This window comes from Biomphalaria glabrata, chromosome 11 (assembly GCF_947242115.1).
Source record: "Biomphalaria glabrata chromosome 11, xgBioGlab47.1, whole genome shotgun sequence".
NCBI classification, from domain to species: domain Eukaryota; kingdom Metazoa; phylum Mollusca; class Gastropoda; family Planorbidae; genus Biomphalaria; species Biomphalaria glabrata.
In genome coordinates, this window is record NC_074721.1 from 29,940,684 (window position 1) to 29,958,820 (window position 18,137).

Consider the following 18,137-nt stretch of genomic DNA (forward strand, 5'->3'; position numbering starts at 1 on the left):
TTTTGACAGTTTAGTCAATGTAAATAAAAGAAACTCAATTCAAGTTGAGTTATGGGTATTGACCTACATCTATTAGATACATTGGAAATAAAGTGCTAGAGATACCATTAAGTTAATAGGGAAAGTATTATGCTGCAGATTCTTCAAAGAAAAAAAATATTTAATTACAGACTTATTAAGTAACATTATTACTTAATTTAAAATTCTAGCAGAATGTGTGTCAACAGTGTTTCATTGGTCTGACTTAGTGGTGAACTATATGTCGAAAATGTATTGAAAGGAAATAGTACAAGCTGTAATATTTTTTTTCAGACAGCCGAAATTTAATTTTGTCTCAATGTCTTTTTGTGTAACTATCAAATTTTACATTTTATTGTAGTTTTATCTCTCATTTCAATTTGATCAGAAATATAACTTAACATATTAATGTAATTTTATCTGGAAATATAATTTGATAAGACAATATAATTTTACATTTTAAAGTAGTTTTATCTGGTAATACACTTTTATCTATCAATGTAATCTTATCTATTAATGCAATTTTTTCTATTTAATTTGATCAGACAATTAAATTTTACATATTAATGTAATTTCATCGATGTACGCGATTAGTGCAGTTCACGTGATAATATAATAAAACTACTTATTAATTGTTGTTTTAAATTATGTTCCACTTATATGCATATTAAATAGATGTTTTCTCTTTGAAAAAAAAATAGTAACCATTTTTTGTAAATGTAGTAGTTAATATGACAAAACTTACATAACTTAGCAATACATTTGTAGAAAAAAAATGTAACAAAAATCTAAAACCGGCAGGTAAAAAGGCAGTTTTCAAAATTTTCAGAAAGAGTATCATAATGAAATTCTATCAAAGGCAAATGACAGAGAAGAATGGAGAAAGAAGGTTGACAGATCCTGAGTGGTGCCCCAAAGATCCAGGCGACCAAGGGATTGGTGTAAGTGAATGTAAAGTTAGATGTGTTTAAAATATGGTACATTATCATCCCCCTACTAAAACGCCTCCTGAGTTTGTTACTATTAATAGTGAATAGTTGTAAAAGTGGTCTAAAAAAGGTAAAAGGTACACCTTTCAGACATTGCGTTCTATGAAACAAGTGATGTAAGGCTCATCTATCTTCTGGCCGACGGTTAACGAGGGTGCCATGTGGCCAGCACAACGACCAACCATCTTTTCTTTCCCCCAACCTCATTAACGTTGGCTGGACCAAGGGGCGCCCTAAAACAAATCGTAAAACATGACTCAATCTTCACAGGGATTTAAACTCGAGACCCCTCGATCCAGATTTCAAACTTTACCCCAAACAAAAATATTTTACTCACAAAAACCAAAAAGAAACAGAAAATATGAGTTTCAACTCTTGAAAAATAAAAATCTATCAACGTGACCTGTACACTCCCAATAGCCATTTTATTGTACTATCTGGCAACACCAATTTATCCACTTAAGAAAACTGCAAGAATATCAGAAGTCCTGGGGACTCCAGAAGATAAGAGGGCGTTAACTACTAAAAATAACTTTCAGTGTCGGTTTCATGGGCTCTGAACATGTGGTTAATGTCTTGGCTGCGGCTACGCAAAGGCGTTTATATGGTAATAAACATGTTCTAATCAGTGTCGGATCTTTAGGTGAGATTCGGAAGACTACAATGTTTTTTGTTTTGTAGAGCTCCGAAAAGAAAAAAAATGACTATTCCAGTTTTTTTTTATTTGCATTTGCCCGTAACAATACAACACACATAAAAACAAACACCAACTTAACACACATCTATGGACACACATCTTTATGTACCTAAATACACACACACACACAGAGATATACACAGGCGCGCGACACCGAAACAGTTTGGAATTCAAATGCAGGCTATTCAAAAGCTTATAAAACGCAGACAAATGAAAACAGATCAAATGCAGCTTAAAAATATATCTACTACACTTACACACGTAGAATGTTTCACCAGTCAGGACTCAGGACATGGTGACATGACGTGTAGTACCCACAAGCGAAGGGCTTCGTTCAGATATTTGAAAAAGAGGATTCATGTTTCTCTAGCCCTTTGAAGTTTAATGATGCTGATAATGAGAGCACAATGTATACTAAAACCTTCATGCAGTACAGAGAGAGAGAGAGAGAAAGTATGAAAATGAGTCTGGCGCCAGAGTGTCAATAAAAACAAACATTTCGACAACTTTTTTCAACCAATATTTTATTTTATTTGGATTTACTTCTAATTGTCGAATATAGTGTTAGTATAAGTCCCCTCCCCCCACACACACACAAACATACACACACAGACGTAGGATGAAACAAGGGACTAAACTCTATGAGACAAAGAAGCAATAGCTCTAATTGTTCTCTCCCTTTCCTCCCCACTTCCCCCCCCCCCTCCTATCCCCCCCCAACCTTTTACCCGTTGCAGCGAGCGGGCAGTGGCGCTTGGTGCTGATGATATTGTCAAGACAGAAGTGAATGATTTACGACAAAAACCTATTCCTTAAGTTCCAGACTCGGCTTCCTCTTTCTGTAATCTAAGCCTGGAGACCCCCCCTCCTCCGTACACACGGCTACAGTGTAACTACCATCGAGTTCGCCTACCCCCCCACCCACCGACTCTCCGCCACTGCGGGGGCGTTAGTGATACCAATCACGTAGATTCAGCTCTCGGCAAGCCCCCGGGTTCCCTTGTGCATGTTTTGTTTTGTTTTTGTTTTGTGCTTCAATGCAAGAAAATATTATTCGGAAAAAAATATGGAAGAGGAGGAAAGAGAGAAAAAAACATGGATAGAAAGAATGAGGGAAAGGAGCGTGAGGGATAAGAGGAAGAGAGAGAAAGAGAATGTTAGAAAGAGAGATGAAGAGAGAAAGAAAGACGGGTATCAAACGAAAAGAAAGAGGGAGAACGAGAAATAGAAAGAAGAGAGAAAAGGAAAATAGAAAAAGAAAGAGAGAGAATTAGAAAAAAAAAAGAAAGAGAAAAAATAATCGTGGCAAGAAGGTAAAAGAAAAAGAAAGAAAGAGAAAAAGGAGAGAAAGAGAAAAGGAGGGAAAGAAAGAAAGAATGAAAAAGAGACAGAGAGGAAACAGAAAGACCTGGGTAGATGGGACCATGAGAAACAAGAAAGTAAGAATACAGAGCAAGCCAAAGTATCAAGTGGCGTCGCTCAAAGGTAGGTATAAACTGGACCTATCAAACAGCCTGGAGAATGGGGGGGGGGGGCGCTGTAGGGAAGAGATGAGAGAAATTGGAGAAAAGATATGTGAGTGTGTGTGTGTGCGTGTGTGTGTGTGAGAGAGAGAGAAAACAAGTAAAAATAAATATAAAAATAAAACTTTTTATAAACAAAGCTAATCCCAGGGAAACAAGTTCCATTTTTCTATATAAAACAAAAAAAAAACATAATTAATTACCACTAATTGATTAACTAATTTATTCCTGTATTGTTATCGACTATGAATACTTGTGCAACGTTTGAACTTAATACGAGAATAAAAAGTGTACAGGAGAGTGAACAACATGTAATAGGGGAAATAGCTCCACTTGTACAGCCACATCTCTCAATTAGTAGGATTTATTTCCCTCTTTCGAAACCAAACTAAATTATTAATTATCAATAATTAGCTAACTGGATTGATTTATGTTTTGTTACATAGAAACAAGGTTACTATGACAGTTTGTGTGGAGACACAAACTCAAAATCGGCCCCCGAAGTGGTCCACCCAGGCAGGTAAAAGGGCAGGTTTCAATATTTTCAGAAGAATATCGGTATTAAATTCTATCAGAAGTGGTCCACCCAGGCAGGTAAAAAGTCAGGTTTCAATATTTTCAGAAAGAACATCCGAATGAAAATCTATCAAAGACAAATGACAGAGAAGAATAGAGAAAGAAGGTTAACGGATCTTGTGTGGTGCCCCAGCGTGCACAGACCAAAGGATAGGTGAAAGTGAATGTGAAGTTAGATGTGAACCTGGCTTAACTGATGTCTTATAATGAATATAAAATTGCTCTAATTGTTATGTAAAGGGAAAATCAAGAAAAAAAAATTTCTGTAAAAAAATAAAATTTCCGTTAGTTCGGTGTTCTATTTCTACTGTGTCGCATTGCAGTTCACGTGATAATATGAAAAACTACTTATTTGTTGTTGTTTTAAACTATGTTCCACTTATATGCATACTAAATAGATTTTTTCTCTTAAAAAAAAAGTAAACATTTTTTTGTGTAAATGTAGTAGTTAGTATAACAGAACTTACTTGACTTGACAATATAAATGTAAAAAAAATATTTGTTGACCAAAAATCTAAAGCGGTTTGCATAAATGTGTTTAAAATATGGTGCATGGTGATCTCTAGTACTAAAGAGCCTCCCCTGTTTGTTACTATTAATAGTGAATAGTTGTAAAAGTGGTGTATTTTTATGAAAAACTACTTGCATAAGTGATTTAAAAAATTAGATTTTTCTCTTTCACTGAGTACCGGCACCTAAAAAAACACTGCTTAGTTATGTTGATCTATAGAATAAGTTTTAGTTCTAAGGATCAATACATTTCGTTGTTTCTACTTTGTTGAGTATCTCTAGGCTATATTACACTTGGCTAGAGATGTGAGGTCACAAAATGTCATCATTTACAGACTTACTAACACTTGATTTATTCCAACGAGCTGCCACATAGGACTGGCAAACACTCACGTGATCAAACGACAACAATTAACATCCCAGTTTTTAATTGCAGGCTGACATTAAACAATTTATTTATTTCTCTGACACACTGACCACTTCACTGTTTCATGCTCCCCCTCCCCAGGCCAGCCCCCCCCCCCCCCCACCGACTCTCTTTTCTTTTCTTTCTCAAAGAGAACTGTCTTCTTTCCAACACATCCCATCAGCCCCTCTTCACGCGTTCTAAAACTGTTTATTCTACGTGACCTCTGACCTCAACTGTTTTGTATAAATACAAGTTTCAAAAATATAATCATAAGAATACCATTGACCCTTGTGTGAGGACAAAAGACAAACTTAAAGAATGGTCAGGGGTGGAAGATGGGGGGCAGGAGGGAGGGGGACGACGGTGAAAAAAAGGTAGGTCATCCCTGTGACCAGCGGTCAAGCAAATGGCTTATGTCAGTTGGCCACATTGTATGTAGGTGACATGCCGCAGTGACAACTTCACCTGGAGTCCCAACCATTTTTCTATAAGTCTGTATCTTTCTTACTCTCCTTCCCACTTTAGACATACCCCCCCCCCCATTTCCTGAATGGGACTGTGCTATAGTGTCCCCGCTTTTAACCGAAGCATGTACACAATTTTTAATTACAGTCGCGGTGACCACTACTAGACAGCGCTGACCATCATTTTGGCTCAGCCTCGTGAATCCTATAATTAAACAAATGACCACCTGGTCGACAGAACCAGGAATTAAATCCTCAGCTGTCCGGTAGGATCCACAGTCAGTAAAGTGTCAAAATATGTTTTAAGATGTTTGATAGAAATGTAGATTTAAGTTCACGGCTTTAAAGAAATGTAGATTTAGGTTCACGGCTGAAAGAAATGTAGGTTTATGTTCATCGTTGAAAGAAATAAAGATTTAGGTTCACGGCTTTAAAGAAATGTAGATTTAGGTTCACGGCTAAAAGAAATGTAGATTTAGGTTCACGGCTTTAAAGAAATGTAGATTTAGGTTCATGGCTTTAAAGAAATGTAGATTTAGGTTCACGGCTTTAAAGAAATGTAGATTTAGGTTCACGGCTGAAAGAAATGTAGATTTAGGTTCATGGCTTTAAAGAAATGTAGATTTAGGTTCATGGCTTTAAAGAAATGTAAATTTAGGTTCACGGCTGAAAGAAATGTAGATTTAGGTTCATGGCTTTAAAGAAATGTAGATTTACGTTCACGGCTTTAAAGAAATGTAAATTTAGGTTCACGGCTGAAAGAAATGTAGATTTAGGTTCACGGCTGAAAGAAATGTAAATTTAGGTTCACGGCTGAAAGAATGTCAAATGACAGCAACAATTAAAAAAAAAGTCTTTAAGGATCAACTGCTGTTTGTCTACTCGGGTGATTCTGATCTTTTAGATTACACACGTGACTTCAAACAAAAAAAGAAGATAATTACGTCCCACACATTTCATGTGTCAATCTAGTCATGCATGTTAATCAATGACTTAAACTCTGCGAAGTCGTTGGTTTTCCTGGATGATTCAGGCAACCCATTCCATTAAAACAAACTCGTATGCAGTGTCAAGTTTTTATACTTAGATCTGGATCTATATTTTGAAAATGTGGAAGACTCGATGTTTTGTCCATATCGTATCCTAATAAAAACGATGACCTCATACTTACAGACAAGATATGACTCTACTACGCTCATGTTAACTGTAGGACTGTCAGTACAAAGTGCTGGTATTTGTCAAATATTTGACATGTTTCGGATCTTCCTTCAGAGTTGAAGATAATTTACTTCGAAGTCCAAACCTCCCGCAGGACGACGGGGGATAGCAGCAGCCAGGATATGAACCCGGGACCGTGGAGAAGTCCAAACGACAGTCCAAAGCGCATACCGCACGACCAATCAGCCATGAGTGAGAGGATTCGACCCTGCTAGTGGGCCCCCTAGCCCTGGCTGTGGTAAAGGATTTTAAAATGATAGATTTAATATTGCATAAGTATGTAATTATATTTTTCATTTATACAAAGCATTCTTTTATTTCATTACTTTATTGTATGTATGTGTTATGAAGTGTCTGTCAGCTCACCAAATAGTTCAGAGTTCAAACTTTTATCGCTTCCAGAAATAGCTTCAAGAAAGATAATTCTTGCTGATAAATCTACTAAACAATGAACTCATCTGGAATTCAGGAGAAAATATTTTTAATGTTTCGAATAGCTCTGAAGAATTCAATTTTATAAAGGTTGTTAGCTCCCTTGGAGCTCAAAATTACAATCATTATAAAATATATAGATAATTAATTAATAATAATGGCCATCATAATATCAATTTAATTCAAACGCAAGATCTAGCATTCGTTAACTTAAAGATTCTAGGCCCTACAATCTTCACCCGTAAACAAATATGTGCAATTTAGTGGATCTTCAGTCAACAATAGGAAAGATTTATAGACCCGAGAAGATTAGCTATACAGAGAATTTTTATATGACTAAGCAAGACTATCTCCATTGGGTCTCTATGCATCTCATATTTCTATTAAGACAGAAAAATGAGATAGTGAACCTTTGACCAGTACCTGATGTGGCCAGGTTTCAAAAGTCGTTGGATCTGTCCGGTTTGAGTATAATGATAAATTACAGACAGAATCAATTAGTTGTACATTCAGAATGGCTTTTTTTTTACACAAACATTAAACAAACATACAAACAGACAAGAAATATGATCTCCTACTATATTAAAGTTAAATATCATTTACGATTTGAACAAAGGTGTTGTGTGTCTATGACAGTGTCGTTGGCCAGGCCCCGAACATACAAGTGATACAACACTACAAATTAGTTGATAGATATTGACAGTGGCTATTTAAATGATATGTTGGCCTCTGTTGTAAATTCCAGTCAAGAACAAAGCACGACCAGAAAACTTTCTTACACTCATGGAAGTTCACTTCTCTACTGAATAATCCTACAGACTACAGCAGAAACAACCTATTAACCTATAAACATAAACACACACACACAAATCAAATTGTATGCTAAAAGCTAAAATAAATTTAACAAGAGAAATCTAAAAAAAAAAAAATCCTTTAAAAAACAACAAAGCTTTGGGGAAGAACCCCCGAACTTAAAACTATATCTGTCAATAATGTAGACGTCATTTTCTTTATTCGGTATGAAATAAAATAATTAATTACTAATAATTTATTGACTACTTTATTAATTGTGTTCATTGATTAGTGTATTGTCTACGCCAATAAATAGGCTAACTGCAAAGTTTGAATTTGATCTAAGAAAAAGTATGGGAGAAATAACGTGTACAAACCTTTACCAGACAGACTGACAGACAGACAGAGTGAATTGATATTGTAGTTAATCAAACCAGTAATGAAACAATCCAGACAGTCATTCTGTTGTCAACTCTAAAAATTAAACCAGTAATTAGAGGCAATGGTAGTTGGAGCAGTGTTCCAAACGCGTCAATGGCTGTCTTAAAAGTTAGAATTGTGGCCGATAAGTGGTAATATAAAGTGGCAATTTTGGTCCCATTATTCTAAGAAAGAAGTGTTTCTAACGTCCTAATTGCGATCAGTGGAAGTTGAGTGACCATCACATTTCGGCTTTGACGTAATATTTAATTTTGCATTACATTATGCATTATTTAGGATACTTAAAATAAAATGAAAATGTAGTACGTGATAAATTAACAGATTATTTTATTTCAAACGCACAACCAGAACTGCTAATCTTTATAATTCTTTTTTACAATTCCTAAGTCCTCTTATCAGCTTGCAAACTCTTCATTGGTGGAACCTTGACACGAATTTCTAAAACGGCTCTAATGATTTTCCTAGAAATTTGACAAATTATGTAAATCTTTGAGAAAACAGTTATTTGCTATTTGGTCCCCCAGTGAAAACTCTAGTTTGACTGTTATAATTGTTAAAAATATAATCATCTTATAATTAATTTTGGTTTACATCTTGAACACACATCTGTGGAAATTCCTGCAAGTATTTAGTGAAGACTTGAATAAATAAATAGATGTTCAAGAACATTAGCGCACAGTCTTATGTAGAAATCATTCGCTGAACTAATAGAATTAATTTGTTACAATATACATATGGTAACACTAATCTAGAATTTTCTGTATTCTGTTCAGATTTATACGGGGGGGGGGGGGGAATAACTAAGATTTTTTACGGGGAGGGGTGATGAAGGAGAGAATTGGGTTTAAAAATACCTCTTTTTTTAATCTATCATTCATTAGTTTTTAAGAACGAAATAGGCGCTCTTTGAATCAGTCATCATCTTTATAATGGAGGAATCGTCTTAAAAAAAAATGTCCCTGTTTTTATTGTGTCATACGTTGTTGAATTAGTCACAAGAGATTCTTTTACTTTCAAAGTATCATAAGAGTAGAGTTTAAGACACTTGGAACTCTAGGCCAATGGTAGCTTGACTCCATCTGTCTGTCTGAACAAACTTCCGACTGGGAAAGATCCAAGCAGATGTAAAGTATTACATGTCTATTTGCTATGGCTCATATCCCAACGCGCTCGGAGGCCAATGGCCGAGCCAATCAGGGAAACTCCTTCATATTAGTACTCTGTATTACATCAGCCGTGTCCACCATAAGAACGGTCCTTTGAGGTAAGGTGTGTGGATAGTGACATTCGTTGGGGCTTTCTTCCATCCTCGCCAATGCAATGGACTCGGCCCTTAGACGGGGGTTCTTTTTTGTTTTTTGCTTCCCTAGTGGTTTAATCATTTCTTCTTACGACCGCTACCACCCGAGCAGCACGCTGAGGTTGAGAAGCATTGCTCGGGTGGTAGACGGATGGGACACATTAGTTCTGTAGAAGAGGAAATCATTTCTTTTTTAATTATGCATTACAAATGAGACGAATACCTTCATTAATAATAAATCTGGGCTGTATATTTTGTGACCAACTCTTGAAACTCTCATTGTCTAAAAGAAAAACTCTATAGTGTTCAACTACTTGCCAACTCAATATGTAATGACTCTTGTTCTCAATAGATCCCAGTGTATATATTATGTATGTAATGAGCATCAGATGATCTGATATAGTGTCTATATTGGCCAACAGAGACACAACCTCCGGGCCTGTTCTATTTATATTCATGTCTTCCGCCAGGAATGAATTTTTATTTCGTTGTAGGTTGAAGATGGTAGGAAGATATCTCAAGATGTATTCAACCGTTTCTAATCTTTGAACCATCGCGAAACTTATGTACAGAGAAATATATATCTTTTTTTTTGTGAGTCCTTTTTATAAATTGAGATCAAGGAGTCTATCAATGTTACTGTTGGTCCCTTGAGTTGTTTTTTTTTAAGTATGATTGCCCATCTTGTAGAACACTTTGTCACGTGACAGTGGGACCCTATTCTAAAGTAAGTACCAGGCCATCTTGTTTTGTTTTTTTTTACTTAGTAATACAAACATCCACAATTATTGTTGGTTGAATAAAGAGGCTCAAGACTTACTGTGGTTAAGGTTGCAAACACACATACACTGACTGTACACATGCATTACACACAAACACACAAAGATTCACACACGATTCAGTGACATAGCCTATACAATACATAAAAATATATTCAATAACTTGCCCACACATATATTTTCCCCTTTCAGGCCATCTAGTCTATATGGCAGATGATGTAACTAGTGTGTAATGTGAGAAGCACAACGACCAACCGCCTTTACTTTTCCCCAACTAATGTCAGGTACCTATGAGAGCTGTGTGGCGTCCTTAAGATCACGAAATTAAAAATGCCAGTCTTCTCCTGGATTAGAACTCTGGACCCCTCAGTTTGGAAGCCAAGCGCTTTACCACTTATCCACCGCACTTGTCATACATATACAATACACGAAAATAAATTCAAAGACTCGCCACTAGTATTCAATACACAAAATGTATTCAGTGAATTGGCCATGCATATAAAATACACAAAAGTACATTCAGAGACTTGCCTACACATGTACAACACACAAAAGTACACTCAGAGACTTGCCTACACATGTACAACACACAAAAGTACATTCAGAGACTTGCCTACACATGTACAACACACAAAACTACATTCAGAGACTTGCCTACACATGTACAACACACAAAAGTACATTCAGAGACTTGCCTACACATGTACAACACACAAAAGTACACTCAGAGACTTGCCTACACATGTACAACACACAAAAGTACACTCAGAGACTTGCCTACACATGTACAACACACAAAAGTACACTCAGAGACTTGCCTACACATGTACAACACACAAAAGTACATTCAGAGACTTGCCTACACATGTACAACACACAAAAGTACACTCAGAGACTTGCCTACACATGTACAACACACAAAACTACATTCAGAGACTTGCCTACACATGTACAACACACAAAAGTACATTCAGAGACTTGCCTACACATGTACAACACACAAAAGTACACTCAGAGACTTGCCTACACATGTACAACACACAAAAGTACACTCAGAGACTTGCCTACACATGTACAACACACAAAAGTACACTCAGAGACTTGCCTACACATGTACAACACACAAAAGTACACTCAGAGACTTGCCTACACATGTACAACACACAAAAGTACATTCAGAGACTTGCCTACACATGTACAACACACAAAAGTACATTCAGAGACTTGCCTACACATTTACAATACACAAAAGTACACTCAGAGACTTGCCTACACATGTACAACACACAAAAGTACATTCAGAGACTTGCCTACACATGTACAACACACAAAAGTACATTCAGAGACTTGCCTACACATGTACAACACACAAAAGTACATTCAGAGACTTGCCCACATGTACAACACACAAAAGTACATTCAGAGACTTGCCTACACATGTACAACACACAAAAGTACATTCAGAGACTTGCCCAGATGTACAACACACAAAAGTACATTCAGAGACTTGCCCAGATGTACAACACACAAAAGTACATTCAGAGACTTGCCCACATGTACACAGTTCACAGATTACGTCCAGTACATTGTACATTTCTCGTGCAAAGAATTTGTTTGTTTTGTATAGATCAGCTTTAATTTTAGAAGTAGAAAATTGATGGTTTAGACTCCAAAGTCTAAACCAGTCCATTTTAGACACAGTTTATACTATAGCCTCAACAAATCAGCATCCTATAGTAGAACCTATGGAACAGGGGTAGAAGATCCAACTCTTGTCTAACGGCTTACAAAGTAGATCTAGAGTCCACAACAACAAATGTACACAACGTTTTAGAGTGAAAAGATTGGAAGTCTGGTTCACATTGAGAGACTCTGTACGAGAGAAACACAACGTTTTAGAGTGGAAGGATTGGAAGTCTGGTTCATATTGCGAGACTCTGTCAGAGAGAAACACAACGTTTGCTAGTTTCACTTAGTTCTCCATTATGTTTCGAAGGGAGAGGGGCAGGGCGGTGGGTCAATCGAATTATAAAATCAGATTGTATTCAGATATATATGTATTTTTGTTTGGGGGGGGGGCTCATTTGAGTGGCTTTTAAATGTAACGTTAAGTCTGGGTGCGATATGAAGGGCGGATATGTCTTTGTGTGAATGTGTGTATGTTTGTGAATGTGTTCGTGTAGCGAGAAAATCAATACTTACTTTTCAGAAATGTTTACTTTTCAGTTAAAAAGTGAGAGTTTAACATTTCAAGTTTATATTTCACTATGTGGACATTTAGCTTTCTAAACGTTAAGATAAGTAAAAGTTCATCTCTCTAAGACTTAAATATATGCACACACAAAAAAAATTCATTTCGAACGTATTCATAATGTCTGTTGAAGTATTAGTTTTGAAAATAATATTTAAAAAAAAAGTAACAGACCTAGTAAATATTGATGTAAAACTCTAGCGTTTCAAAAATATTCGAATAATGTATCATTTACATTTGGGTCCGCGTTGCTGTGTAACATCTGCGCATTAGACCGTCACAAAGAAGCTATAGGACACACCCATCACAATCACTTATAGACACCAGAACTCTTTTGTTCCTTTGGCAATTCAATCGTTGAACAAAATGTACCTCACTGTTGTAAATGTCGCATGTCATGTTCAAGAGACACTGGGCTATGGACGTGTAACTTGTGTGCTATTGTATTGCTATTTTCTCTAAATAAGTATTATTTTTTGTAATGCACAATTGTAAAACGAATGTCCTCAAGGATAATAAAGATTATTAATATTATTATCATCCTTATTATTATTATTATATATTTCAAACTCTCCAACAGGACATTCGCGCTATACAATAAGACGAAGAGGAGGAGGAGGAGGAGGATATAAAAAAAAATTAAAAAAAAAAATTATTTTCGAGTAGAAGTTGATTAATTACCCAAATTAGAAAATAAATGTCTGCTAAAAGTCAAATTATTTATTAGGGCCTATAAAGTATTAAAACTTACCCTGGCCAATGTTTAGATTTGTATTGTGGTAAATAACTATGTCTGTGGCCTATCTCTGTGTAAATTTATAAGTACGTTTGATAAAATTGTTTTCAATAAATAAAAAAGTTCATAATGTTGGAATGTTTTTTATTTTGACTGGAGAGAAGAAATGTATCATATATTTAGATAGTGCTGCATTGCATGGATAGATCCTATCAATGTGTTGATTTTGTCTTAAAACTAGTATCATTCAATGTGTTGATTTAGTCTTAAAACTAGTATCATTCAATGTGTAGAACTCTAAAAACTAGTACCATTTAATGCGTAGATCTTGTCTTAAAACTAGTATCATGAAATGTGTACATATCTTAAACTAGTATCATTCAATGTGTAGAATTCTTAAAACTAGTATAATTAAATGCGTAGATCTTGTCTTAAAACTAGTATCATTTAATGCGTACATCTTGTCTTAAAACTAGTATCATTTAATGTGTAGAACTTTCAAACTATGGTATGCCACTGAATGAGTAGATCTAGGAATTGGTATCACAAAATATGCAAATCTCTCTTCAAATCAGTATCACCGAATGAGTAGTGCCCTAAGACGCATATCAATCAATGGGTAGGTGTTGTCTTCATGTTAACATCATTGAATTAGAAGACCTGTCCTGAAATCACTTTCGGACTAGTGGCAGATTTGTCTTATAACCAAAACCATCCTGTTACCAGACGACATAAACCAGCCCAGGTCACGGCACTTAGATCTACATTCATGAGTTATCGATTTCAGGCGAAAAAAAATATGTCTCTGCTACTGGTGCACAAACACACAAGTGAACACACAATAATGTCAACACACCGCCAAAAATAGAAGGAAAATGGCAAGTGCATGTTACTAATGTTGATAAATAAATATAAGGGCAAAAAAAGCTACGCTCTAAAATAAAAGACTTCCCTAAAATACACTTTTGTATTTAATTTAACAATTTAACTTCATCAGATGAGGACGTTCAAGTCATTTCCTTTTCCTTCTCTGTTATTAATTCATTATTTTTTGTATACTATTTATTATTCTATTTACAATGTTCTTCATACTAATTAGGAAAGTGACCATGACAAAGTAATTATATTTTATCATTTCCGGGCTGTCTATTATATTGTAGCAGGTTGAATTAGTATAATTATAATACTTTATTTTGCAGGCCTACTTGTTAGTTCTCAAACCATTAAACCTTAGAAATTCTTTTTGAGGATTTTAACATCAGACGATGTTCGTAGTTCTGATAATGCAGATAAAGGAAAATAGTAACTGTTATATTTAATGTAGGCCTATTAGTATTATGATTGTGTGTTAATTCTCAATTCAATGTTGTCTATGTATTGATCTATTGACCTGTTTCTGAATACGAGTGGGGATAACATAAGTCTAATATATTGAAACTAAAGTTTTAGGAATAAATTCAACATCAGTATTGTGTACAATTTAAAATTTGTTTCTACTTATGCGTTGTTGTTTTTTTTTTTTTTTGTTTTTTTTTTAATTCACTTTGGTTTCCTGGTTACAAACCTGAAACATGGTATGCATGTCACTATTGTTTGTTTTTTGGTTTAACTTGTGGCGGAGACTGCTAGGATTTAATTAATATATTCAATTTAATGTAAAGATCTGTATGTAAGAATGTGTATTCGAGTAGATGTCGTGTTGTAGTTTGATATATGTTTAGTATCTACAGTAAGTGGACAACGCCTGGGTGTTGTATAGGCTACATATATGGATAATATTTAAATAAAAATAACAAAAAGTGATAACATCTTTGGCTTTGTTCAATGAACTGTTCATAATTACAGTTGTTATTTGCGATATTGATAATCTCTTATACTTTGTTATAAATAACACCAGGGAGTAGAGTATGGTTTTATTATAAAGCTAATAATTAACATTTATTATAAATTTTCAATTTGTGTCATCTTCGATTCATGTTTTTATTTATCTCAATGTTTACACGTTGCTATGATACAGGAGCTGCTACTTTTAGTATTTTCAGATAACATGTTGTTTCTAGTTTTAGACTTCAAGGGCCGTGTCTCGCTTGCTCTCAGGTCAATAGTTGAATTAGTTGAATACCAATACATACTTTACAATTACCCAATTATCTAATTACGAGCTTCACATAATTAGTAGGTACACCATATTGCGTCCATAAACTCTACGCAATTGTCTGCATCCAGATATATAGGCCCCATACATGATAATGATTAAACAATTAGATATATCTGTCAACCGATTCATCTGACATCTCCCCCCTACCCTTTTCTGGTCACTATCTTTCCCATCCCCACCCTTCTGCATATTATAACGCTTAGTATAAAGGGAATAAAATGAGACATTGATCTAGTTCTGAAAGTGTAGGCCTGTAGTACTAATAGAGAATGTTTGTACTAATACTAATAAGAGAATGTTTGTACTAATAATAATAAGAGGATGTTTGTACTAATAGATATTACCAATAGATTTTCTTTGAATATTGAGAGTTGAGATCTGAAAACAGGAAAAAAAAAACACTAAATTCTCACTATTGCCAGTCTGTGGTGTAAATAGATCTAGAGGAGGAGTGTTAAAAGTCAAGTCAATCATTTAAAATAAAACTGTCACAAATGTGTATGGAAACAAAAACAGTTTAGAAATAAACCAATCAAACGGGATGAAATGTTCGCTTTATGAAATTATAGACACGTATGCCCTAGCAACAGAGAGAGAGAGAGAGAGAGACAGAGAGAGACAGAGAGAAAGAGAGACAGAGAGAGAAAGGAGATAGAGAGAGGTCCAGAAACAAATTTAGAAATTCTATACTTATTAAATATACTTTTTTTCCCCTAATTGTCTATACATAGCCCCTATGGCTCTTTACCTGTGCTCAGTAATGTTATCAAGATTTGAATCTATCAGTCAATCACGACAAAGAAAGAAGAAGCAAAAAAAGAAACCCAGAATTTCATTATACTTGGGGTTTTTGTTGTTTTTCCGACTAAAGGTAACAATATTTTGAGATGTGTAGATTAGATCTAAAAGCATTAATTTGTTGAAAGTATCGATGCTTCGCTTATGCAATTCTAATGTCTTATACTAAAGAACGCACGGATATCCCGTTCACTATGTATATACTTACATTGGACAGAGAATAAAACAAACCTACCTGCACTGTACTGCATTCTACGCATCCAAGGATAGATTTGAGGCGCAGGGAAATTACTTCCACTCCCATCCGACTGAGAGTTAGGTGATCCGCCTTTTTCCGAAGAACGTTGTTTTGATGGTGGCGACGGCGGCGATGAAGGTGGGGCTGAAGATGTGTACTGCTGTTGGGGAGGCTTGTTCGAGTTGTGCCTCTGCGACAAAGGCGGCGAGTCGCAGGAAGGGGTGTTCTCATCCAAGAAATTGGTGATGCCGGAGTTGGGGTAATATCCATTGTCGCAGGGGGCGCCATGAGCCCCTGAGTTGGTAGATAGGTTCTGCAGAGTGGATGCGTTCGGCAAGGGCGTCGAGGAGCCGTTCAGGGCGACCGAGGGCGCCAAGGAGGAGCCGTTCAGGGCGACTCCGGATGTCAGCTTACGGTCGAGCGACTGTGGCGATGAGGACGGTGACAAGGGCGCTGCTACTATGGAGTTCAGGTGGGCGTGAGGGGCTGGAGGGGGGCTGGGGGAGCCCGAAGTCAGGTGGGTCAATCTTGGGGTGGAGTAGTACTGGCTGGCCGCCGACTCCACGTACCTACCGTCCGCCCCTGGTCTATGATGGTGGTAGTTTGGATACCTCTGGTGAGCTCCATACCCTGACGGCGCATACAAGGATCCGTGATTCTGCTGGTGGTGATGATGATGCGGCTGCTGGTTGTAATGACTTCGGTCGTAGCCGGAGATGGGATCCGCACAAGGATCCAGAGCCGCAGGGCCATAACACGTGGAAAGCGAGTTCACAAAATAGGAACTCATAATTGACCAATAACGAGAGTTTTATTCTTTCAGGCTTGCGCGGAGCAGGCCTTTTCCAAAGTCAATAAAACAGGAACAAACTACAAAACACGAGAACACTATAAATTGAGCGCGAAGCATCAAGAGTTACAGGCGCCACTGCAATAACAATAAACAAAAACCAAACACTAGATCGCCATCAGAGCATTCCGTCTCAATCCAAGAAAACAATAATTCACAACAAAACGGTCTCAGATCTTCGGGGCGCGCTTATTCTCCGCGTTTCCAGCAAGCAGCAACAAGAACGAGGCTGTGGCCTCGATCTAGGTGAGTAATGTCGGCCATAAACATGTCTTCTCGGCAATAGTTACAGAAACTTCACGGCCACAGACACTGAACTGACAATGAATCTCCGGCGTACAATTGTTGTTCTTTATTTGGAGTTATTGGCCCCTCCTCTTAATGCTCTTGACTCGTGCAGTTGTAAACTGAAACGCCGCTTTTTCTCGTGTGTTTATAGTTGATATTATGACACAGCAGAAATTGACATCTTCTTGTCGTGTAATTTGGTAAATTGTCTTGCTCCGTTGTATGACTAGCTCTACGCCCAAAGTCAGCCTCGGCTACTGCTACTTATCAACACAGGTATCAGCTCGATCGTCTAGAGTTAGGCTCCAGTCGTCGGTGTATCTTTTGTTGCCAAACTACTTAGCTATGATGACTTCATATTATCATTAGTCCCATTAAACGGCCGCTAGCTGAGGGCTGGCTGGAAGCTAAGAGGGAGTGAGATGGATGGAGGGGTGAGGGGGGGGGGGGCCTTCGAATCTCGCAATCTTCAACGTCATTCAATCAGCCTACTCCCTCCCCTCCCCCCTCGTCGTCTTGTGCCCGTCCCACTCGCGCCTTTTCTACGCCGCTAGAGGCGCTCTGTCTCCGTCACGAGCGACGCAGGCTCCGCCCATAACGGCTGTCAAGAGCCTCGGGAATGATCCAATGGCGACGCGTTTCGTAATAAAAGTAGGGCAACACTAACACT

General features: G+C 36.8%; 1 protein-coding gene across 1 annotated transcript in view; it reads right to left on the reverse strand.

Annotated features, from left to right (window-relative positions):
* Window positions 1-17,887, reverse strand: part of LOC106065739 (homeobox protein Hox-C5-like) — a 52,560-nt gene extending 34,673 nt beyond the window's left edge. The window contains exon 1 of the mRNA XM_056045687.1: window positions 16,327-17,887. Coding sequence (XP_055901662.1) covers window positions 16,327-17,119 — 793 coding nt within the window. The 5' untranslated portion in view covers window positions 17,120-17,887. The remainder of the gene's footprint in view (window positions 1-16,326) is intronic.
* Window positions 17,888-18,137: the final 250 nt, after the last annotated feature.